Source organism: Cygnus atratus, chromosome 10 (genome assembly GCF_013377495.2).
Source record: "Cygnus atratus isolate AKBS03 ecotype Queensland, Australia chromosome 10, CAtr_DNAZoo_HiC_assembly, whole genome shotgun sequence".
In the NCBI taxonomy this organism is placed as follows: Eukaryota; Metazoa; Chordata; class Aves; order Anseriformes; family Anatidae; genus Cygnus; species Cygnus atratus.
This window is the reverse complement of record NC_066371.1, coordinates 18,716,478-18,740,952: the sequence shown is the minus strand read 5'-3', so window position 1 is coordinate 18,740,952 and position 24,475 is coordinate 18,716,478. Positions and strand designations below refer to the sequence as shown.

Below are 24,475 nucleotides of genomic sequence, written 5' to 3'. Positions count from 1 at the left end.
TGTTTAGGAGGACAGTAGTAACACTATAGCTTGCAACAGGAAACGTGATAGTCAAACACTTGTTTTAAATTACACATTCATTTTACGTTTCCTCAACAGCCTTTGTTTCCTGCTATTTTCACTCATGCAATCTCAAATGCCTTGCAAGGATACTTGTAGAACTTAGACCTTTGTGGTACCTGCATGTGTACCAGTGTGAGGATGTGTCCAGAAAGTATCTGAAGCTTCTGTGTTTTTTTCCCTGTGATAACATTTTATTTATGCTGTGAGTAAGCAGTCATACAGAATGAATAGCAGTGAGCCTAACTTGGTTACTTTAATAACATAATTAACAGTAATTAAGAAGCCTTGCACATAATGTTAAAGCATTTTCAGTTTTATGACGTTCATAAGCATTGCTTTCTTTGCAGATAACGCAGAAACAAAAAGAGAAAGTTAGGTGCTTCTGACCACAGTAGACACAAATGAGAGCCTTTAATGTAGTATAAGTTTGTTCCACCAAATTGCTGAACAAGATGTTTTCAAACATTTCAGTCTCAGATTACATTAGCATCCTGGACCTTTGCCTCACAGGGGATTAAACATAGATCTGGAAACTTTAATGTCTCAAATTGAACGATGCACAACTGGCTGCTGCTATCAGCAATGCACTATCTCTTCCTTCTTTGGAAGACCTCTATTCCCATGTTGCATGTATCAGTTGGTTTTGTTTTTATGGTTCTAAATTTAAGCTGCAAATGGTAGTGAAGGTTGTTAATAAACATCTGATCTTCACGCAACTCTGGGAATAAGTGTGATTCAAATGTTTGTTTCTAACAAACCCAAACCCACATCATTGTGATATGTTAATATGAAAGCAATTCCTCTGGCAAGATATCATCTTGAATAACAAGGCTGATTAGAAGCCCAATGGATATTATGCTCTTAACCATTTATTGTCAAGAGGGTGGCTCCGTGATAAAGATTTTGTTGTTATTTTCTCAGAATACAGGGCTAGGGGACTTGCAGCTCCTTTGGAAAACCTGGCTGAAGTCATCCCAAGTGGGGTCCCAAATACCAGGCATACGCAGTTGGTGAACTCAAACCCAAAAAGGCATAGGGGTGAAGAGACTTAACTGGCAGGGCCATTAACCTTCAGATACTATTGCAGGAGCAAACCTAGCTGGGGGGGAGTCTTTCAAAATTACTTCTTCAAATACCATCTTTTGCTGTGCAAAGTGTTACTACAAAATTCCAGTTAGAGCCTTTCTTGAAAAGGAAGCTTCCCCAAGTCACCCCATTCTTAGCCTTGCAGATTGCTCTGGGACTGCAGGCCCCAGTCTTGTCTGTAAGCACAAACTGGTTTATTCTATTTTTTTTGCCTCTACAGGAATTGACTTTTAACTTTGCACAGTCATCTCAAATTAACAGAGCTAGCTGAGCTTCTTAATCTATTTCCTCAAGGCTTTTATGTTGACGTTGAGAAGGCTTCCTTTCCTAGATATTACTTTTCTTACAGATTTAAAATGTGTTTGAGATACCATGATTATACTTTGGTTTGGAAAACACATCATAATAATGAGTGTTTGGGTATGCTTCTGTGCTGAAGGTTCTCTAAATTATGATAGAAACCTGTGATGCAAATGGGTGCATCCTGAAGGAGGAGAAATGGAAGGAAGCACATGTGTAGCTTTCACACAGTCCAGTTTAAATTCAGTTAAGTCTCTAGTATGTCAAGTAGAAAAGCTTGTTCAGAGTTTTCCTAAAGCTTTTTTTTTTTTTCCTTTTTTCCTCTTCTAATTCGTTTCTTTCTTTGGGACAAACCTTTTGGTCTCTCAGCCATGCGCTGTCTGGAAGTGATCCAACAAAAAACTTTTATCAGTCAGTTGGTTTTCTAAACAATCATTGTCTGCTTAGACTTGTAATCCAGCCTTAACTGTCAGAGACCTGGGAAAGCCAGCTGCCCTCTGAGCACAGGGAATGTGAGCTTCCCAGCCAGGAGCTGTGCAAAACCCCTGGACCCAGCAGAGCTCCACTCAGGAATGTGCTATGCCATTCAAGCCCCAAGTGAGGAAAGCTTTCTATTTCTAGGAGCAGCATTAAACATGTATTTAAGTACTTTCTCTTATAAATGGTTCATTAAAATATCCAAAGCTCAATGTATGAGAACAGTACATTAGATGTGAGAATGTCAATGGTTTTATTTAACATTCTTAGTCCTTCTTCTGAATGCTACGTTTTCATAGGTAAATGGTACCAGTTATGTCAGTAAAACTATTAAATTGCATATACAAAAGAAAGATTTAATTGAACCATATTTTCTACTTGTGTAGGATTTTGTTCCAGTGACTAATATCAGTGGAGTGACTGTTAGCTCTGTCCTACTTAGCAGGCAATTATGCCAAAGCCTCTGGAGTTGGGTTGTTCTACTTTCGATCTGCGGTTCAGACATGCTACCATGAGACAGGTTTCTGAATGAAATCCAAATGGAAATGTAGTTACCAGAAGCGCTGCAGGTGTCCTGTTGGCTTCTGCCGTTGGTACATTCCCATTTGCAGACAGCACAATCTGCCCCAGGACTGAGTGATTCAGCAGTCACAGAATGGTTTGGGTTGGAAGGGACCTCAAAGCCCACCCAGTCCCAACCCCCGCCATGGGCAGGGCCCCCTCCCACCAGCCCAGGCTGCCCCCAGCCCCATCCAGCCTGGCCTTGGGCACTGCCAGGGATGGGGCAGCCACAGCTCTTCTGGGCAGCCTGCGACAGGGCCTCGCTGCCCTCACAGTGAAGAATTTCTTCCTAACACCTGATCTAAATCTCCTCTCTTGTAGTGTAAAGCCATTCCCCCTTGCCCTCTCAGAGCAGCAGGAGGCGGCAGTGGGTTGGAGCAGCTGGGCCTGGGCCCCCTCTCTGGTAGCGGTCCGAAGTGGGCGTGGGGTCAGGGCAGGCATTCGGTCAGACCAGTCCGCCTTCGGTTCTTGGAGGCCGCTCCAGTCCCATGTATTGCACTAATTAATGCAGGACACAGCTGTGTGTCTGATAAATGATGCACCATCCCGAAAAGACATTATGGCAGAGTTTCGAGCTATACATCCACCAGATTCCTTCTAATTTCTGGGAGGAAACTACTATCCTCATTAGTTTCTGATCCATGATATTCAAAGCAGAGCTTCCTGCAGCTTGTTCCTTCAGGGCCATTTGTTTGGCTGTGTAACAAAAGCGAATGCTGAACTGCAAGCCGTTGCTCCCTTTAGCTCAGGGCACGTTTGAGGGAATGCTTTCTCCCTGATGGTTTGACAGATCTCTGGGTAAAGGCAGGCTCTGCTAATGAAAGGGAAGCTGAGATGATGTGCTGAGCAGAAGCTAGAGGTGGGAAGGTAAAACTACAGCAAATGTTATTTCATTACTTTTTTTGGTTAAGCTCTGTGTTAAGTAACTTTGCAGGGTTGTAGGTCACTGAGCTACTCGGGAGCAGGCTGAAGGTGAAAGAGCTGAGTGTACGGTGTTGAACTGCAGCATTGCAGAGAGATGCACGACCTGGTGCAGCGTGTGGTACTTCACATGTTTAATAAGGTGACTGTGGCTCACATTGCAGCTAAAGCATGTTGGTGGCAAGCTAGGTATCTGGGAGTCCTGTCAGTGCTCACCAAAGTGACTTTTATATCGTGTTCGTGAAATGCTGTCAGTTTTAATGAGGAAAAGTGAGCACAACATGATCGCATTGAAACTGGCATACAATTATCAAGTTGGCTACTGTGTGTGAGGTGCTTAATTATCTCATGGTAATTTTCCATACAAAAGTCCCCAACCCTGTGCCTTGTATTACCCTCCCTGCTACATGTGTTCCTACAGATATCTGTGGGGCTAAGGTGGAAAACAACTTACCTAGACTGAACTGATAGAAAATAAAAACCCAGGATATGAAGGGATGATTTTGTCAGTAGGTTGGTTGGTGACTAACGCAGTGGCTGGACTGTGGTTTCCAGTTTTGCTTCTGCAGGAGGGCGTTGTGCCGTGATCCTTTTGCTGCCTTCCTTCTGCTTTTTATGGTCAGCCACGTTGGCCTTCCGTACCAAAGGTAGCAGTGAGACTGGGACACCAAGTGTTCAGCAGTGCTAGGTTTCGGACTGTCCTCAAGCAGGGTAACTATCCCTATTTAATGAAGCTGTGTTTTGGAATACAAATGATTTGGTCCTCCTTTGTAACAGCATGTGAAGTATCACATCATCAGGCTGCAATCAGGTTTCCCTTTCTGCGGCAGCCTGCCAGTTTGTACAGAGAAACTGTGACAAGCAGCAATTAATCATTGAGCAATATATAGCAGTGTCTTAAATGTTTAATATGTTATTCTGTGTTCCTTTCCTCAGTGTTAGAAGGATGCAATACCATGCTGCTTCTAGCACCAAAGGTTTGGTAGAGCTCAGAACTGTCTTTTTCCCCCATACACACCATCTGAGCTGACGTTTGCAGACGGCATATCTTTGTACTGGGATACTCCAGATGAATTTCACTCCTCAGCCAAAAGATGACATATTTAAGCAATCTTTATTTGGGACCAAGCTGTGGGTTTTTCAACTACAACTATTTAATCTGCCACCATTGTGCGTTTTCATGCCAGAACATCTTGACTTCTCTCACACTGGAAATTTTTCTGGCTTTTTGCACAATGCCTGATCAAGATATGTAGTTATTTGTAGTCTCTGCCAGTATGAAGATAGGTGGTACTGTGGTCTCATTAATCCTCGGGTTAACTGAGAACGAAGCAGTTGCAACCATCTGCAGTGATGGAGAAGGACTGCTCCTGCCTGACCATAGCGTTACTCAGCAGAATTGAGCCTGTAGGGCTGGAAACTGCCCGCAGAACCTCAGGAAGTGGATGCAGCCATATCGAGCTGCCGCAGCGTGGGGACTGTCACAAAATTATCCGCTCAGCGTGGTAAGAACCTCCATATAACTTTGTACTCAGTCAAGATCATTTAACAAATGCTCTGCAGAAGACGTGTAGCACAGACACAGGGCAGGACTGTTGCAGTGACTATATTCTGCTTAGCCGGTCTCAGCAAGAGCACATTTACTAAGTGCTTCTGTCACATTGGCACCTGCTGCAGGCACATTGACATCTTTCTTAGAAATACCGTAATGATTTCCATTGTCACTGTTCCACACTGAGACACAGAATAGCTTAAATTAAGGCCTGTCTTTCTAATGCTGTCTCCCCAATCAATAGCGCTCCTTGTTTATTATCAGAGCTGAAGAAAGCTATGTTTTAGATTATTGATTCTTCAAGGTATTCATTTTCCAACTTCTCTATGTCCATATGGCATCAGGAAATCCATCCGATGAAGTTTCAGAGGTAGCCTTCACTCAAAGTCATTTCATACCTATGAAAAATCAACAGTTTTTTTTATCATTAAAAGGAAGACAATGAGAAAAAACAAAAGACAGAACTTACTGCTCAAGGTACCAAGAAACTATTCTTGTGCCTCACTTAAACCTGCTAAAGCATTTTGCAATATGATCTAAATACCCAGTTGCTGGGAATTGTTTGCTCACTACATGACTTTCATAAGCAACTCGTATATACAGTGCTCATAACAGATGTTACAGCCTGCGGCCTGGTTTGTTGCTCCAGGGCAGAATTCACAGCTAGAATTTATTTAATCTTTTTGTCTTTGGAAACCTAAAGCCTACTGCATAAGGAAACACTTGTCTAAGTTTTAGGCCAATGATTCTTTGGGAATATTTTTTGTTCTGCATAATATTCTGCAAAAGTGAGGTATTTTGTGATTTTTTTTTATTTATTTTTTTGCTAGGTGACTGACATAGATACAAGCTCTAAGCAAGGTCATAATTGAAAAGTTGTACATATCTGTATTTCATGGAACTTTTGTCCTTTAAAGACACTGTCACTACCAAGAATTACACCCATTCTTCAGATTTCATGCTGACCGTGTTAGCTCCAAATAATCAAGCCAAATCACAGCCTTCTGTTCTAGGTTTAGTTACAGTTCATGCAAGGATTCCTCTGCCTTTTCTCTAAAATGTCAAGAACTTGCATGAAGAAGACATGTCATTCAACCGACTTACCCGTGACATTGTTGCAGATTTCCTCACCTCCCTACCTAGAAGGTCCTTGCAAACTCTGTGGAAACAAACTGAAGATACAGAGCAGCCTGCAGGGTTGCTTGGAGCACTTCCCTGCTAATGCAGAACTGTTCTGCAGCACATTCTCTTCTGTTTGGTGGCGGTCTTTCAGCACAACTTTCAGCCAGTTCCTTGGGCATAGTTTTACAGTTAATAGTAGTTATTTTTGTTTCATTTCTTGCATACAAACAAAGTGGAAATTGTGCATGTATATATATATAGTCAAGTCTAGTGTATTTTAACAGCTTTATCTTTAGCATCTGGATTTTTTTTCTGCAGTGCAAATGTCCTGAATTTTGAATTAATCCCATTATGGAACGAACAAATAGAATTGTTAGACCTTCATGTATTTTTCTTTACAGCTGTGCAATGTTTTGTTCATATCCAGTTAATTTGACGAAGAAGAAAGAAAAAAAAAAAAAAAGACCAAAAACCAACCCACCTTGTTTTGAAGTAACCTAAAATAGATTTTTTTTTTTTAATGGGCTTTCCTGTAGCAGGCAATCCTGAAATTGCTTCATGTAGAATGAGATATTATTTTGTTTGCTGTAGCATAGTGCTGCTATGTTCAGGTTTGGGGTTATTTTTGTTTTAAATTAACTTTCTATCTTGGCACAATGTTTGGAAGAAAACAAAAGACTTAAATAGATTTTTTTTTTGAAGAAAAGAAAGAAGGGGGAGTGGTTGTGTAACTACACTAAGATTATTCTGTAAATTTGATGAGAATTAACTAACTTTCTGTACCCTGAAATCCAGAGGTCTTAATAGATTTTAAACCTAATTTCTCCTGTCTCTACTCATTAAACTTTGCTTCAGTCTTTGCCGGTCTGCTCCTGGGACTTCCCACCAAGGCAAGTTGAGTGTGTCAGTGTGGGTGACCAGGTTAAAAGGTTTGGCTACAGCTGCTTCTGGGCACCCAACCAGCCTTGGTGTGGTCCTTGGTCTCCTTCGTGCTCTGCAGTAGGGACTTCTTTGTGGTTCTCTCCCAGGGTCTTCTCTCCAGCTTGTGTAGCCCCGTGCTTGGTGCTGTTCGCAGATCTCATCTGCACACGCGATGACCAGTAATAAGCCTTCCTGCAGAGGGCTGCTTTCAGTCTGTATTTGACTGAAGAAAGGGGTTGCACGAGGATGGGAATTCCCTAACGTGGGGACGTTACCGTCACAGGCTGTCTTCTGAGTCCGTGACCCTGCAGGAGCCTTCCCAGCTCCCCGGTGGCAGCGCAGTGACTCGGAGGCTCCACGTGCCCGCAGGCTGCCCACCAGCTACGCAGGAGCTTTTGCAGCCCTTCCACCACCGTGGGGCTCTCTGGGCACTGGGCTTATTGGGAGCTGTTGTGGCTCCATGTTGCCAGCTGCCAAACTGATCAGATCTGTGGCTTCTTGTGGTCGGGGCTTTTTAACTGCAGTTACCAAGTGTGTAAACACTGTTACTAACAGCACAGCGAACCGCTAGTAGCAGCGGCAGGGAAAGCTCTGAAAAATTATCTTGGTAAAAGTGGGACCTTTTAGTCATGTTTCAGGGCAGCCCCAAGATGGGTATTGTTGCTGTGGAAACTGTGCTTTCTTCCTGCGTGTTTAGAAACATCTGCATCGCCAAGCTTTCAGTCATTGGGGATCCCTACCTTAGGGGTCTTTCTTTGGAAAGAAAACAAGGTGCCCTTAATGAAGCTGTAATCCTGCTGCTCGTGATTGTGTAAGGAGTCCCTGCGGTCACAGCGTGCTCAATGTCACCCGGCACAATCAAGGCTGTGCTGGGGCAGAGGCTAATCAGCGGTGCCTTGTGTCTCATTACCATCTCCTCGTTATGCATAGGGTATTGTCTGCACCCAGTCTTTCTTAGATATTTATTTATAGTATAATGTAGTATAGGCAAGGACCAAAACTGATAAGGGAAGATTTTTAAATGTGTTAAAGGCAAGGAAAAAATGTCATGCTTGGTGAGCAGGTTGGCACTTCCACAGAAGACTGTATTAAGCAATAAACTTAATTATAAGTAAATTAAGTTCACCCTTTTCAATTGTTAAGCTAACAATGAGACACAAAGCCAACATATGTAAACCACCCCCTCAAAATTCATCACTATTCACAAATCTTGAACTCAGAGCAAACAAATTACAGGGTGGAAAAAGTTCCTCAAAACGTATTTGAAAGCTACGCGTGTGCTTTAGTTAAGGGTTATTTGGACAATATGGCTTGTTTCAATCCTCGTACAGCTAATTCGTGCAGATGCTGTGCTTGTGACCTCCTCCCCTCACACAGCCCTCCCTATTTTTGCAGTCATACTAGTAATCTTGGCATTAAAATAAAGGGTTTGCAATTGATTTACAAATACTCACTGTAAATATACTTTGTGCGATTCTAATGCTAATTTTATGAGCGTCCATAACCATGCACATTGATGACTATATGAGCAGAAGTTAATTTATGGCAGTTTGTGTAAGGGATATAAATGGATAAGTACAAACAACCTTTTAAATTTATTCCTAACATGATGATGCTGTATTCATTATAAGGCTTTGGCTAATATTTTATTACAGGCTGTGGAAAAACAGTTTTCATTTCACCCTGAAAATGTAACTCTATCATATATGTGTTTTAATAAAGCTGTAGTCATGCACAATGAGAGCAATTTTCGTTAGTAATACCACACTTTGTGTTAAATTGTGCTATTTGAACAGTAGTGTAGTTGTAGTCACCTCTGTACTCCCAGTGTCTTAACTAAACTCTGCTGCAATAATTCCTCTGGAAGACTCTGGAGTTGCCTTTTTGGGTAGAGAACGAGAAGTCAAAGAATTTGAAGGATGGCTGTTCTGTTAGTAAATACATTTAGGAAATCTGATGCCCAGTGTGAGAAAAGCCACCAAGAGGGCAAAATACAAGAACAGAACTTAACATGGCTCTCACAGGAGGGTGTTGCCGCCCTCCTCCTGCTGTATGCAGCTGTGTTGTTTTTGCTTAGCAGCTGTACTGAGGAGGAAATCAAGGTGGCCATGAGCATGCCCTTGTAAGCTGCACTGTGCTATTCCTCTGTGATCACGATGTGGTTATGTACGGTGGCTACTCTTTGCTAGAAGGCCTTCTGCCGAGGGTGCTTTTTGGATCTTGAAATTTCATACACACCTGAATTAAGGATCAACTTCATGGTTTGCTGAAGGGAGGCATATGCTCAGGGACAAATCCCAGCAAATGTAATGCAGGTGTGCCTGCTGGGGAACAAGCTCACAGCTCCAAGGATGTTAGCACTGCCTGAAGTCTTCACAGTTTTTTGACACTTCCTGAGGAAGGCTGTAGTACTTGCGTATGTTGGTATATTCCAAGGTTCTGCACTGGTACAGGTGGATTGAGCTGAGATTTTATTGCTAGTGCACACAGTGCAGGACTGAAAATAGAAGACGGGTTCTGGAAATATTTAATATAATGGTGCACACAGTAGAACTTGGTAAGTCATTCATATGCCAAAAGTATTGTCGTTCACATTTGATCACATTTTGCTTAGTTGAGCAAAGATGTTTCTGTAATTCCCTCTTCATAATATTTAGGAAATAGCTGCTCTTATTTTTTTGTATGTGGTTGGGTTTTTTGCGTCCATATTTATATCCATATTTAATGTCATGCTATGTACTTTAAAACATCAATAAAAAAGAAGCCAATGTAAAGCTGTTAAGCATTTGACATTTATGGACATAGTGTTTTTAATAGTTTTAATACCTTGTAATTTTATTCTTTTACTGTTATCAGGAACTCATTGGAAACAGGAAGCAGCATCTCTACAGATCCGCTCAGGTACTGTAGTAATATAGATGTTAATTTTAGGTTTGAAATAATAAAAACAACCTCCAGTCTGCATCAACTATACATCACATAATTTTATTTTACGATGTATAACTAGTAAAGGCATTGAGTAAGTGTTTGTGTTTTTTTTTTCTGTTTTAAAGAGGGGATAGCTCTCTTTCTTCCAGGATTTTCAACTTGAAATTCAGTTCTAGCTTTAAACACTGTATTTCTTCTCAGAAGAGCATGAAGGAGATGGAGAGTTTGTGCATGCACGTGGGCAAGCCATCTCTCTCAGATTTTTGTAAACTTGTGCTGAAAAGAGTTGACCTTCCCTGGTAGTTTTCTACTGCTTTGAGTGAGCAGTACTGATTGCGTCTAAATATTACTCTTTTTTCATTGCTCAGCATTATCATAAAATCACATGTACAGACTTCAGAGACTGCTGTCATACGAGTCAGACACAGACACAGACACAGACACAGATTTCTAGGTTGGAAGAGACCTCAAGATCATCGAGTCCAACCTCCGACCTAACACTAAGTACTCCACTAAACCATATCACTAAGCTGTACATCTAAACGTCTTTTAAAGACCTCCAGGGATGGCGACTCCACCACCTCCCTGGGCAGCCCGTTCCAATGCTTAATAACCCTTTCGGTAAAGAAGTACTTCCTAACATCCAACCTAAAACTCCCCTGTCGCAACTTTCGCCCATTCCCCCTCGTCCTGTCACCAGGCACGTGGGAGAACAGACCAACCCCCACCTCACTACAGCTTCCTTTAAGGTAACTGTAGAGAGCGATAAGGTCGCCCCTGAGCCTCCTCTTTTCCAGGCTGAACAAGCCCAGCTCCCTCAGCCGCTCCTCGTAAGACTTGTTCTCCAGACCCCTCACCAGCTTGGTCGCCCTTCTCTGGACTCGCTCGAGCACGTCCATGTCCTTCCTGTAGCGAGGGGCCCAAAACTGAACACAGTACTCGAGGTGTGGCCTCACCAGAGCCGAGTAAAGGGGGACAATCACCTCCCTAGACCTGCTGGCCACACTGCTTCTTATACAGGCCAGGATGCTGTTGGCCTTCTTGGCCACCTGAGCACACTGCTGGCTCATATTCAGCCGACTATCAACCAATACTCCCAGGTCCTTCTCGGCCAGGCAGCTTTCCAGCCACTCATCTCCCAGCCTGTAGCTCTGCTTGGGGTTGTTGCGCCATCAGTCATCACAGTGACTGAGATTTTACTTTGATCACTCAGTTTAGAAAAAATGCTTAGTACTGTTAACATTGCACATCAAATTGCCTTGCTTATTTTATTGTCATAGCTGCACATTAAAGAGTGCATCAAAGTCACATACTTCCTTTGATTAAGTTGGGGCAGAATCCTTTTCTCTCAAACTGGCAGTTGTTTGGTGAAAGTCCTCCTTTCTGAGGTGTTTGGTGTTGAGGATGTGAATCTTTCCATACTGTGTAGTTTTACTTTGCTTGGACAAAACATTAGTGTGAACTGCTTTGTTTACCCTTATTTAAATTACAGGCTTTCTCTCTGTTGTTAATTTTCCATTATTTTCCAGTGTATGATCTTCTGAAAGTGCAATACTATCATTTCCTAAAACACACACACACAAACAACAAAAAAAACCACTACGGAATAATATCATCTTTGTTTTCAGCTCAACATAGTTCCACTGGACAGCATTCAGCATGACTGAGGTTTTATTGCATCTCCCAGTTTGACTGGTGCTGTTTCTTTGTGTGGTAGGACAATGGAGGAAACAATGTCAGCTTCCCCCTTCCCTCTGCTCTTCTGAAATCTTCTTGTACTAAGAACATTGTGTAGCTGATTTGTGGTTTACCGTTCTCTGGGCTAAGATTCCCAGAACCAGGTATTGCTGCCGTCTTGATTCCAGGCTAGACAAACCTTTGTGAGAACAGCAGATTTTATTACAATGCTTTTCCTTCTAGTGATTTTTTTTTTCCATGGGAGGATGTCGGTGAGAAAGATGAGGAAGGATTGGATAGATGTAAGAAGTGGCTGAATTTTCACATTTGGTGGGAAAAGGAATAGCTTTAGCTTGACTGAACAGGCATTTACTGGAAAATGTAGTGGTTGAATCATTTTAAGTAGCTGTGTGCTATAAGCACATGAATATTTTCTTGGTTTTAGTTATTTTCCATAAAATGAGACTATGATATTTAATATCCAGCAATATGGCTCCTGCTGCTGTCCCATGGCCTCATGAACCATTAAGTTTCAAACACACAGCATATGTGTTAATTTCTGTGGCACGAGCTCTCATTAGTATGCATTTGGTGATCAATGCTCTTTTCTGAAGCCTGCAGCAGAGAGGTGCAGGCTGGTATGGAATCCCTGATTGCGCTTCTTTATACTTCAAACAATAGTTCTATGCTAGATGATATTCTAGGCTTCTTTTACACACACTAAAAAAAAATAAAGCTGTAAGTTAGAGATGTTGCGACTTTGCTCTTTATCCCATGCACTTTTATGAAACCTCTGTGTTCACATATTTCTTATGCTAATGCAAACATAATCTTCAGAATACGTGTTTGGGTTTTTTTTACAGAACTGTCTTTATAAAAACTTATTTGGCAGTAAATGTATGTGCATGTAAATGTAAAGGGTCCTCTTAAATTTAGAGATCTGGGAAGAAATAATATTTTGGAGTTACCAAATGAGGGGGTAGAAATGCAGCTCTTTAACTATGAATGAAACAATTTTATGATGTTTAAAAGCTCTCAAATAAAACAATCATAGAGGAGACATTAGAAAATCTTCCAGATGATATTAGGTGAAACGGTAACTTTTCCTAGGGTTAAATATTTGTTGAAGAAACAGCATGTAAAATCTAACGGTCAAACAAGCCTGTTTTGGACCTGTAATCAATGTTCAAGGCTATTATTTTTTAGCAAAATGAAAGACGGAAGACTTCTTGTCACTGAATGTCTTCTCATAACACTGTTGAGCAGATTTGTCTTTGAGTGACCCATAAAATGAAAATGATTAACATGCATCCATCCAGTGTCCTATCAAGCAATTAGTATTTTCTCGGCAGGCTGCTTTTCTTGCGTTATCCTCACCAACTTCCTGTCCCCATCAGCCAGTTAAGTTTGCCCTATAATAACCACTCTTCTAGTTCTCAGCTTCTCTGGAACATTGTAATCCGGACCTCTTATTTTGTTAAATTTCAGTTGTGCATAGATTCCCCACCAGACAGATCGTTTGTTTCCCCTGGATTTGTTTAGACTGCATTTGCATTCTGTAGGTCAATTTGAAAGTTATGCAGTTGTGAGATTAGGAGTCAGTGCCATAAAGAATAAAGGCTAATGTGAAAAACGTGCTTATGTCCATTAGGAAGAGAAAAATCTGTACAAACTGACATGCTATATATATATATGTGTGTGTGTATTACGTTTTGCACAGTCTCTTTTCATACTGTGGATGGTATTTTTTGTGGATATTTTGTGTTGGCCTGTATCAGCTTTCAACTGGTAGCTGAGATTTTGTTTTCTGAATCAGTGCGAGTCTCCTGGAAAGCTGTATTACCAGACCTGCTTCAGATGTTCCAGGCATTTAAATATTTAAGCTTTTCAGATATTTGTGGCCTATTTATCATTTGTAACAAATTCATCAGCTAGTGGTGATCTGTTTGCAGAACAGACATTCAGAAATAGATATTCAGTATTAAGAGAACAGCAAATAACTTATTACCCTATTTCATGAAATTTTGGCAATTGCTTAAGGCTTAATAACAAAGAATGAAGGATAATATCAAGTGGGGGAGTTGAATAAACCTGAAAGCTGTTCAAAGAAAACTAACTATATCAGAGCATCTCCAGGCAGCAGAGTCTCCTTCTGAGTAAAGGGCAGGGGGAGTTTATTTCCCTGATTCTCTCCACACCTCTACAAAGCACATCACCATCATGTCTAGGTGTCTCAGTGGTGCAGCAGAGCTCAAGAGCTCTGCTCATGTTCCACCTTCCGTTTTCCCCAGTAGGGAAGGGATGCTTGCTGATGTAGTACCCAGAAACGCATAAAAGGGCCAGAAGGAGATCTGGTTTGCCAAAGCCTTTAACATTAAAAACTTCCATATTTTTGTTGTAGCAACCTAGGAAATTTCCCAACAAAGTTGCACATGGAAACTATTGGATTTCCAGTGTCAAAATGGGGACGCAGCGTACAGGAGCTGTACTGTGAGCTGTGAGGCCTTTAAGCATATCAGGAACTATTCAGGACCCGTTCAGTTGCACAAAATCTTGTGGTTTGTATACATTGTACAAGTCTCACTTTTCAGTGGGGTGTGCACAGTGCGCATCATGGAATTGGTATGGGAGCTCCAGGATCATCATCTCGTGACACACTCGAGCTCCGCAACTTATGAATCATTAGTGGGAAGTTCTTGTGCATGGCTACCGAAGTACTTCATCCTGACTTCATGAAGGGCTCATGGCAAACAGTCCTCTTACTGCAGGCTTAGCAGTTCTGTGCTCTGTGTAACCAGACAAACAATATTCTTCTGAGCAAGTTAAATATTCTCAGAGTTTTCTTGTCATATCATGGTAAAGGGTGTATGTAAGTAAGTAAAGACTCATAGCAGTTGAATTGACGTATTTAATGAAGAGTTAAAGGTTATATAGCTAGACAAGTTGATTTTCCTGATTTTTTTTTTTTTGAGAGATGCAATTCGTATACAAGTAACTGTAGCAGGCACTGACTTTATGCTAAGTTTATTTTATGTAATACTCTTCATCATCCGTGGACAGCTTTATTTCAGCCTCATGGCTTGTCAAGGCAGCCATCCCTACAAAGGGGAGTTGCACTTGTATGTTTTCGTCTTGCCTCTGTTATTTTTTTTAATGTCTGGTTTTGAAAGAGTTGTCAGAGCCTTCGGAACATTGATGCCAGAGCTGCGTCTCCTTAGCAGAACTCCAAATGACTACAGATGTTTTCAGCGTGCCACTCACTTCTGGTACCAGCGCTGAAGCTGCAGCACGTCCAGAAATTACTGCCCTATTAGGCCTGGGAATTCGAACTCAAGGGTAGGAGTAAATGCCTTTCTGAAAGAGCTAGTTTTACACCAGTGTGAGCGTGAGATGAAGCTTAATTCTCTTTGTTGTTTTCCTATGGAAGACAAGTAAAAATGAAGAACATGTTGAAAACATGGTGCTTTTCATTTGCAAAAGTCCTAATTAGCATTTTGCCTGCATGCGGTGCAGTATAATCAGCACTGGTTGCTGTCAGAAAATTCATGAGTATATAGCTTTTGCTCACTAAAAGTCCAGTAGGTAGAAGCAAGCAATTAAGGTGACAAATAACAATTTTTTTTCCACAAAGAGTATGATGGAGAGAAAGAAATTGCTTGGCAATGTGAATAGTCAAAGGGTAAGTTGTCAGAAAAGTCTCATTTCAGGGCCAAATCTTTGGATGGTGTCTCAGGAGCTTAATTGTCTCTGTATGGTTTTCCCCTTCTCCTTTCTTGATCCTGAGAATAGCTGTTTTTGGTTACGGAGCGAGTCCCTCCTTGCTGCTTTTGGCTGGCTTTCTTGTTTTGTTTTTGTTTTGAAGGAATCTCAAGAAATTCAGGCAGAAGAATGCTCCACTAAGAAAAACTCAAAGGTAAATTTCTCTGGCAACCCCTTTGTTCTTGGAAATAAAGGGAAAAAGGTTGTCCTGTTATCCCCTTGGTCTGCTCCAAAGGGTACAAACAGTGCGTTGCCATCTCATCGAAGTCAGGGGACAGCACCAGGGAGACTGGGGAAGGCTGGGACTCACCAACAGGCACTGAATCCCACAGGGCTTCATTCAGCTCCTCTGTAGATAAAACTATCCCTCTAAAACAGGGGCTGATATTAGGGATGAAAAGCAGGGATGGAAGATTTTGATAGGAAAATGTAACATTTGACATGATGGTTATCACTTCCTGGAGAACTGCCAAGTTGATGAAGCCCCAGAGAACGTGAGATCAGGAAGAAAAATAGACTTGAAATTTCATACTGTCTCATATTGTTAGGGGACTTGCTTCTGACAAGTAAGCAATTGTGTTTTCTTGGGAATCGCTTCATGAGTACCGGTGCTGTTGCTGGTCTGAAAGAAATCCCAAGGAGTAAATGCAGGCACCAGACAGAGGCAATTGATTATTTTAAAGAGAATCTTTAAAATATTTTGTTTTTAAAAAGGCCCAAATCAAATGCAAATCATGTTTTTGCTTTTTCATGCAAACAGTTTTGTTCATGATCTGTTCATTTCCACCTCCCATCCTATACTGTACAATATGTTCTGAGGGAAATACCAGGCAGTGCAACGTGAAAATTTTTGCATGTTGTTGTCTAGCCATAATATACCTATTGCTTTACTCCTCTAAAGAAACTGCTAATTCTTACTCGAATATATTCATAACTTCATTTCAAGTAAACTTGCACAAATCTGTTTTCTAAAATGCTGAGAGGCGTTTCTGTAACTGAACAGTGACAATGAGTAAAACCAGAAACCAAAAGGATCCCTAAATATAGTTTATTATCCAGGCACTTGGGGAGTTAGATATGCCTACGCTGAGGACAGTCTCAAGTTAAGCACTAGGAGTTTGGGTTGCTTTATATTTTTAAGCAGCGTTAAAATGTTAAAACAAGAAAATGGTTCAAATGCTAGAATCTTTGCTTTTAAATATTTCTTTGGATTCTGACCTTGTTTTTGTTATTTCTGTGGATTTTTAAATCTCCTGTATTCTTTTGATACTTTTGCAAGCTATATCCTGAATATTTCCTATTGGTGATTTTCAAAAACTCACGAGAATGAGAAATAGCCAAACTGTAATTTCTGGAAAAGTAAATTGGTCAGCAAAGTGGACATAAGAACCAGCCAGTCTCCAGTAGGGCACTTGTGGTTTGTTTTGTTTTTAAAAATAATCAAAATGTTTTCTCCAGTGCCAGTAATGTTTCCTGCTAAACGGCAGTTCTGTGGCACCACCTCGGGTTCACTCTTGCTTTGAGTGTCCTGGGAGACCGGGGGAACTCCTGAAAAGTAAATTGCACTTCGGCATAAGAGGAGAAAGAAGAAAAATTGAAATTAAAAAAAAAAAAAAAAAGTGGGTGAGTTGGATCGCTGTCTTTTATGGAAGATAGAAACTAAATTTAGACTCCTGTGTTTCCTGAGTAAAGGTGGCCTGTTTTCAGCATGCCGAGCCCAGGCTTCCCCCAGAAGATGCTGCTCATCTTGCCGCATCCCTCGGAGCCGCTGAGGGCTCGGCGTTCCCGGCGGGGTGCAGGGGGCTTAGGGCTCGCCCCGCAGCCAGGCCCCCCAGGCTGCCGTTCCGCATCGCCGCGGGTGCTGCGGGGTGCCAGGGCCCCCCGGGCTGCGGGCACCCCCTGCACCCGCGTCGCCGCCGCCCCCCCGCGCAGAGCTGCCTCCGCTGCTGGCTTGGCGGCGCCCGGCCCCCGCTGGCGGAGTGTGTCGGGAAGGAGATGAGATGAAATGAGATGAGATGAGCGTAATTTGGTTGGCGAGCGGGGAGGGTCTGCGCTGCTGCTGCTCCGGCGGTTGGGTGGTTGGGTTTTGTCTTTTTTTTTTTTTTTTTTTCCTCCCCTGTCATAAGGAGCCCACGGTTTCCATAGGTGCTGGCAGACAATGGAGCTGGTGTGATTTGCGCAGGAGGGGCTGATTAACAGAGTTGTGTGCTGCTTTATTTAACAACAACAACAACAAAAAAAAGAGGTGGGGGGTGCGGGGAAGAACTGCCGTTCCTGTGTGATGGGATCATAGCACTACTGGGGTTATAGGCAGTTGTTGCTAGACCTGATTGAGATAATTGCTTGTGTTTTCCCAAGTTCTGCAAGCTCTCAGGATGCTTTCCAAAGGTCCTTCAGAAACCTTAACTGGAATATACACACGTTGTTTGCCCAGGCTATTAGAATGGCCTAAAATAGCCAAAAGGAGAAGTGGGATTTCTGTGTAATAACAGCTATCCCAGTAGCATTGGAGACTTTGGGAAAGACAAACTGCCATCAGGATCAAAAGCCTATGTGAATTTGTAGCCTTTGTGCGACTGCCTCTTTGTATTAAAGTAGGATACTGCAACTGTGCAGGTGCCGTGCCATGTGCACGACTAGCTGCATGCATTGGTAGCAATTAGAAACACTTATGCTGCAGCAATAAGGAGAGGAGTGTTGGATTGGATTTGAGTCACTCAAATCATAACAAAAAGAAGTCTTGTGTTGTTAAAATCTAGCTGCAGACTACAGTTGCTGCAGTACAAGTATATGAAAATGCTGAAGCTAAAGGCCTTCTGCTTGGATTACTGGCAGTTTTTGTGTCTCCAGCCTCTTCACGGTTTCTATAAAAGGTAAGAGAACATTAACTCTGAAATTCTTTTCAGAACTGGGTGGCTGCACATGATGCCACCAGTGTTTTTACTTGCTGTTCTACTCTATTGCTGAAAGGCAAATATGCATGGGAAAAGGGAGTGGTAGAGAATTAATGAGAACTTGTGACAAAGATTGTAAAGCTGCTTTTTTATTGCATTAATTATCAGCCACTTTTGTCTCTGCTGCAGATGTGAAAGGTGGTGATGCTGTTTGGTTTTAACGTTTGCTTTAAGTCAAATCATCCCAGCTAAGACTCAATTAGTACTTTATTCTCTGGTATTTTATCCTTAGGCACAGGCGCCTGTGCTGTGTAGTTTACAGACTGTAAATAGCACTAAGAGATTAATTGAAATGTCATGGAAATTTATGTAATGCATAGATCCTTTATTTTTTTTTTCTCAGAGGTATTTAGTAGTATAATAGTTTATCTTTGGTTTCCCTCGTGGCGCACAGTGCACATCGCAGTCATTCAGAGCAATGGGCACTTCGCTTAGGCAGGTCTGACATACGGCTTAAATGATTGATGGTGAATAGTGATCATAAAGAATAGGACTGGGTGTCAGATGCATTGAGCTTGTCTATTTAATGGAACAGCAAAATAAGCAATTCCATTTAACATGTCCCTGAACTTATCCTAACGCTTTTTATTCTAAAATTCTGTTTTCTTGCTCTTAATTTACGCTACCAACCAATGGGACTTATATGTGTCTGAATTTTCTGGGGAAAAGTGGAGATCATTTCATTGTTAACAAAAACCATGCAATTTAAAACAGGATTCTGTTCTTGTTATGTACACTTTCTGGTCTGACTATCTATTGTCAGCCTACAGAAAGTGCTTTGTACTAAATGCTAATTGCAGTTGAATTTTTCATGCAGTGACTGAAGGCTGGCAAAGGAACTGTTCCAATCTTTTTCAAGGTTTAAGGGGTGCCCCCCACTTTCTGGCATTGAGTAATATAGGACCCTCATCTGTGGCCATTGGCTAGTGAAGTTTCAAAAGAGCTTTATTCCCTTGCAGCTTTTCACAGGTTTCCTTTCGAAGTCGAAAAAGTTCCAACCTATTCCTAGCCCATTGCAGTACCTTCCTTGCTGAGAATCCATATAAAATAACAGAAATACAGCCAGACTGTTTTGATGCGAGCAAATACAACTGAACTAAAGGTTTATGTCCTGGATTCCTGGCAGCCTCCCAGCTTTGTTGCAAATGAATTACCCTGGAGTTGTTCTGCATCTCCTAACGGAAACCTCGGCAATACCTAAGGACTTTCCATTTACTTCCTTCCAGACAGTTAATTTGTTTGTCATTGAAACCTAGATGCGTTTGAGCCCTCCTCCTGGAGTGTTTGTATGAACAGAAGTAAAAGGAGGCTAAGCACTTAAATATCAGGCAGAAGTACTTTACTCTCAGCATTCTGAGAAAAGGAAAATTGAAGGGAAGTTGCAATTTTCTCACATTTTAAGCAAAATAATTTCTTGATTGGAGCAGAGTGGCAAATGAACGTGAAAAGCAAATGGTCCAGAATGAATAACAAAACTAAATGCAAGGAAGATAATACATAAAAGAAAAAGTATCTTTCCTGAGACTTACTTTTAGTTACTTTTTATTAGTATTTGCAGGTTGTTTAAAATGATCTTGGAAAAGAGCCAAGGTGCTGTGGGGAGAAATGTTGTGTGTGTCTGTATATGTTTTTATTTTTATGTATGAAGTAAGATAACCAAAATTGGACTTGAGTAACATTTCCATCATACGAGTCATTATGAAATTTGAGTATTTGCAGTAGGGTTATTGTCTACCCTCAGTTATACCCTGGTTATACCAGCGAATGGAGGCAGGAGCCAAGTTCCGACGTCCCGGTACGCTGCTCCCTCGTGCTGCTGCTATTGCTGGCAGCCAGCTGTGGCTCTGGGTGAAGAGGTGCAGCTGCAGGTCATGAGGAAATAGTGCCAACCCCCTGAGCCATCCCCATGTGCACGTGGCACTGTGACAGCGCGGGACTTCTTCGGGTAGGCCCAGGAGGCTGCGGAGGAGCTGCTGTTGGGGCTGTGTGGTCCTGATGCTGTAGGGTGGCTCGGGCCTGCTCAGCCCAGCGCACTCTCACACTTACCCTTAGCGAGCCGTACGTGACAAGAAATGTGACTGCTCTTCTATTTCCAGCTGTGGGCTGCCTGAGCCTGGTGTGACTTTTGGTTTCAGTTGGAGTTGATGCTGAAAACTATGGTAAATGTTTCTGGTCAGCTCAGAAGTTCCATGGCTTGCTGCTGTATTCAGAAGTCAAGTTGTGTTTTTCAGACATTGTTACTCAGGGAAGTCTTATGGGGTCATGTCTGTGGCCTGACCTGGACAACTGTGACTTATGCTATAATTTTTGTGATTTTAAGTTATAATTTTTGTCTTGTGCTGGGAGCTGCTTGCACAGACCTTTACATCTCTGTTGACATTCATGGAGTCGAAGGGAAGTCCACACAGGGGCTGTTTTGGTCCTGCACTGTGCTGAGTGGTGTGGCAGGATGGGGCTGGCTCCCCATGCTGCTTTCTGGCACGTTTCTTCCCCAAACCCTTGGGAACGAGACTGCTGAGGCCGGCAGTGGTGAAGCTCCGTCCCTGCTGCCCCGAGCTGTGGGGCTGGGAACAGGAGAAGGGCACAGGGCAGTGTCGGGCAGGGTATCACAAGAAAACAGTGGTTCTGGATGATGGGAGGGAGTGACAACAGGACCGTTTTTGTCTTCTGAGGTGCCAGTTTTTGAACATAGGTTTACGAAGCAGAAGTTCAGTTCCGGAACTCTCTACCAAGCTGTGCGTGTGACGTTCCCAAAGAGAAACCCGGCTAAGGGCTGACACCCAACCTAGGGCTACTGTACAGTTTTCAGTCCTTTGTGAGAACTGATTCAGTGATGTATATTTTCTCAGCACAGCAAGGGAAACGGAGAAATAGGACAAAATAAACCAACTGTGCTTTTAGTCTATTTCGTAAATTCGGCTGCAACTTCAGTGGCCAGGCCTTTGCCCATCACGTGCATGTTCACAAAACAAAGTTACTGCCAGGTAATGATGCCTCCAGTAACATACATAAACTAACAGTCTGCTTTTATCTAAGTTGGGGCAGATTATATGGAGAAAACTGTGGGTGTTGGGGTAGAAACCTGGTCCAAAAAGTGATTGATCATTCATCTGTGGAAATCAAATTTCAGCTCCTTGTTGCCTTTAGTGCTGGGTGCGTTTTGGTCCGTGCTATAACCCCACAGTTAAGTGCTGGTTTTCAGTGCCCTTTGAATACAAAGACTAAAAGTGTAGAGATGAATTTCTATAATAGATTAAAGTGTAAGATAAGCAAATCACTGTAGGGTTTCTGTGGGATTTTGAGGATGAATGTCTCATGCTTGCTCAGTGGATTATTATAAGACCATGTGACTTCAGGTTTAACATGCGAAAGTGAAGATTTTCTTTAGCCAGTGGGTGCATCGTGCTGTGCTTCTGCCAGCTGGTGTGTAATAGCCCAAGCGAGAAATTGTTACCATTAGCATTGCATTAAAGATAAAGCATAAAGTGAGAAAATTTGTTACTGGTGGTGAAGAAGATTATAATCTGTACTTTGGGAGGGGGATTTTTCCTCCCAGAATTTTTTCTTTTTGCTAAGACAAGAGTGTTTAGAAAGAAAAAGTGCTAAATTTGTAAAGGTTACTTTACTGGAAACTGGTTGCTTGACAAACAGAGAAGTTTTTAAATGAAAACCTCTCACTTTTCTACTTCTCATTTTTCATTTTGCTTTTATAAATTTGGTCTCTCCAAAATAGGCATGAGTCCCTTAGAGAACAATCGGGCATTTCTAGCAGGCCTCTTATTCCGGCCACCCCAACGGAACAAGATAAGTGAGCGATGACAGGTTTTGTGAGGCGGGGATTAACTGACATTGTTTCTGCCAGCCTCCAGTTGGGACTGGCAACTCCAGCGTTGTGATTAAGGATGGATTGAATCATGTGCTTAAGCCTATCTCCAAGCAAGAACAGGTCTATATTTTGGTACATGATTCAGTCCTACTAGGATGTTTCAGTGGTGATTATAAATGAAAATGCTTTCATAAATCTCCTTGATAGGAGCAGCCTATTGCTGCTGTGCTAGAACGTCACCAAGTCCCTGACTCACAGAGGCTACTTAAAGCCCCTCTAAATTGCACTCTGCGGGGCACCGGCAGCTCTCTGCTCGTCCTCTTTCCCACTCTGTTATCCAAGACAAATTTGTAGCATTTGAAACCATTGCATGAATTGCCAGTCCTAATTTAGATGCAGTCTCAAAGACGGCACATGTGCTTTAAATGATCTATGTCAGGATTGTCTTCAGGGTTAACTGTTTAAAAAAAAAGAGTGCTTTGTGCCTCGTCTCTGGTGTTGACAGCATGGACTCTGCTTCTATGATTATGTGGGGTGGCTGCAGATGTGCCAGACAAGGTGCTTGCTAACAGGCAAGGAGCAGCATTGCTTCCTTTAAGCAAAACACAGTGTAAATAAGAGATGCAAAGGTCTCAGTTGTCACATGTTACTACGTAGTTAAAGAGGATTCTATTTTTAAATCCATTATTTAAAAATGGATTAATAAAGGGGGAAGGGGGGGCATTATATAGCATATTGTAATCCTCCAACCCTGGAAACAATATCTGTATGATAGTTACAAATCTCAGTGAATCAGGGGAAAAAAAATCTTTGGGTTGTAGTCCATGAGAGCAGGGAACTTCTTTTGCTCACATGGTGATGTCAGTTGGTTTGCTTTCCTTCTGGCGCTCACTTAAATTGTGAGCTCCTTTGCAATCTGAACTGAACAAAACAATAGCAAAGTGGGTGGGAGAAATAACGACAGCTTTGTCTTGAACTTGCATTTGGAGTTCACCATATATGTTGTTAGAAACAAATAGTTTGCTTCCACTTGACAGTGACTTCATCCAGAGCAGGGCTGAGTCATAACGCCTATAGTACAGCTCTCCCAGGAGGTTCACGCTGGCAAAGTTTATGCAATTGTGGAGCAGCTGAGAGCATAAAATTCTCTCCTCCTCCTTCCCCCCCCACCCCCCCCCAGATCCACCATCCTCTTAAAGTACAGCCAGCAAACAGGGCAGACTGCAATATTCCCATATTCAGTATAAAAATGATTGAGGAAACCCTCAAAGAAATACATAAGGTAAGAAAATGCCTTAAAAGCAATCAGAGGATTTGTCTGCACTCAGCGAACTAGGGGTTTCAATTTGATAACTTAAAATACCCAAAATAGTAGTTAGTCTGATTAAAGCCTTCATTGTAATGTAATTCACACTACTGTGTACCTGAGTGTTCATAAAAGCGTTGAAAATGCTCTGTTTTTATGCCTTCAGTTCATACTCCTAGTTTTTCTTAACTTTCTGGGATGCTCTTCCTTCCTACCTGGTGGATCTTTTGGGATCCCTTCATCTGCCATGCCCCGATTTCACCGAGGCTTGCTGTGGGACTGGTATTGCTGAGCAAAAATCCTGTGCTCTATATAATATAGAGGGCTGTGTGGTGTCTCCTCAGGCTGCTGCTGTAACTGATGATCTGGGTTTCAGGCTGGAGGCAGTTCTCTGTATATGTGCCTCTCTTTTTCTGTCTCTCTGCGGTCATCAGTAAGCTGCACGTCAAGCCTTTCTGAAATGTTTTGCACCCAGGACTCATCTCTGAGTATTCAGGTTCTCCATTGTTCACACTTGTGCCACTTTCAGCCTTCCACAAGCACAGCTTCAAAGACACGTACCAGGTTTTGAGGAACTTCAGTATCTGTGCTGGGGCCCTCGCAGATGTGTAGGTGGTGCTGCCTGCCCTTTAGCTGTACCCCCAGAGAGCACGTTGTGTGCCAGGCTTTTCTTTCAGTGTCTGGTCTCTACCGTATTTAGATGCAACTGATGGGCAGGCCCTAGGGCAGTCACATTTAAATTGTGCATTTGGCTATGAGCCTACATGGTTTGGAAGCTTTCTGAGTTTCCTTTGATAGTCGTCCAAGATTAAGTCACAGAAAAGGGCGTCTGGGAGCACGGTGGCGGCTGGAGATGCACGAGGAGCCTGTTGGTGACTGCAGCTGGGAGGATGCTGCAGGGGCCTCTTAGAAGCACCACAAACCTGCCAGCTTGTGGGGATGAGAGGGGATGCCCTTTATCAAAATGCCAAAATCACGCTGGCTTTATTCCGCAGAAGGACTGGTATGTGGATGTCACTGCT

The 24,475-nt window shown here is 42.3% G+C and overlaps 1 protein-coding gene across 5 annotated transcripts in view; it reads left to right on the top strand.

Moving 5' to 3' along the window:
- Window positions 1-9,865: 9,865 nt before the first annotated feature.
- The window catches only part of IQSEC1 (IQ motif and Sec7 domain ArfGEF 1), a 160,147-nt gene continuing 145,537 nt past the window's right edge, over window positions 9,866-24,475 (top strand). For 2 of the 5 annotated variants that reach the window (XM_050712696.1, XM_050712693.1), the window contains exon 1: window positions 9,866-9,904. Coding sequence is in view for 3 of the 5 variants with exons in the window: in XM_035558233.2 (XP_035414126.1) it covers window positions 18,158-18,240 (83 nt within the window). In the remaining 2 variants the exon portion in view is untranslated. Of the gene's footprint in view, window positions 9,905-17,502; window positions 18,241-24,475 lie in introns of those variants that run through there. The other 3 variants (XM_035558233.2, XM_035558241.2, XM_035558231.2) reach the window with 3 other exon arrangements.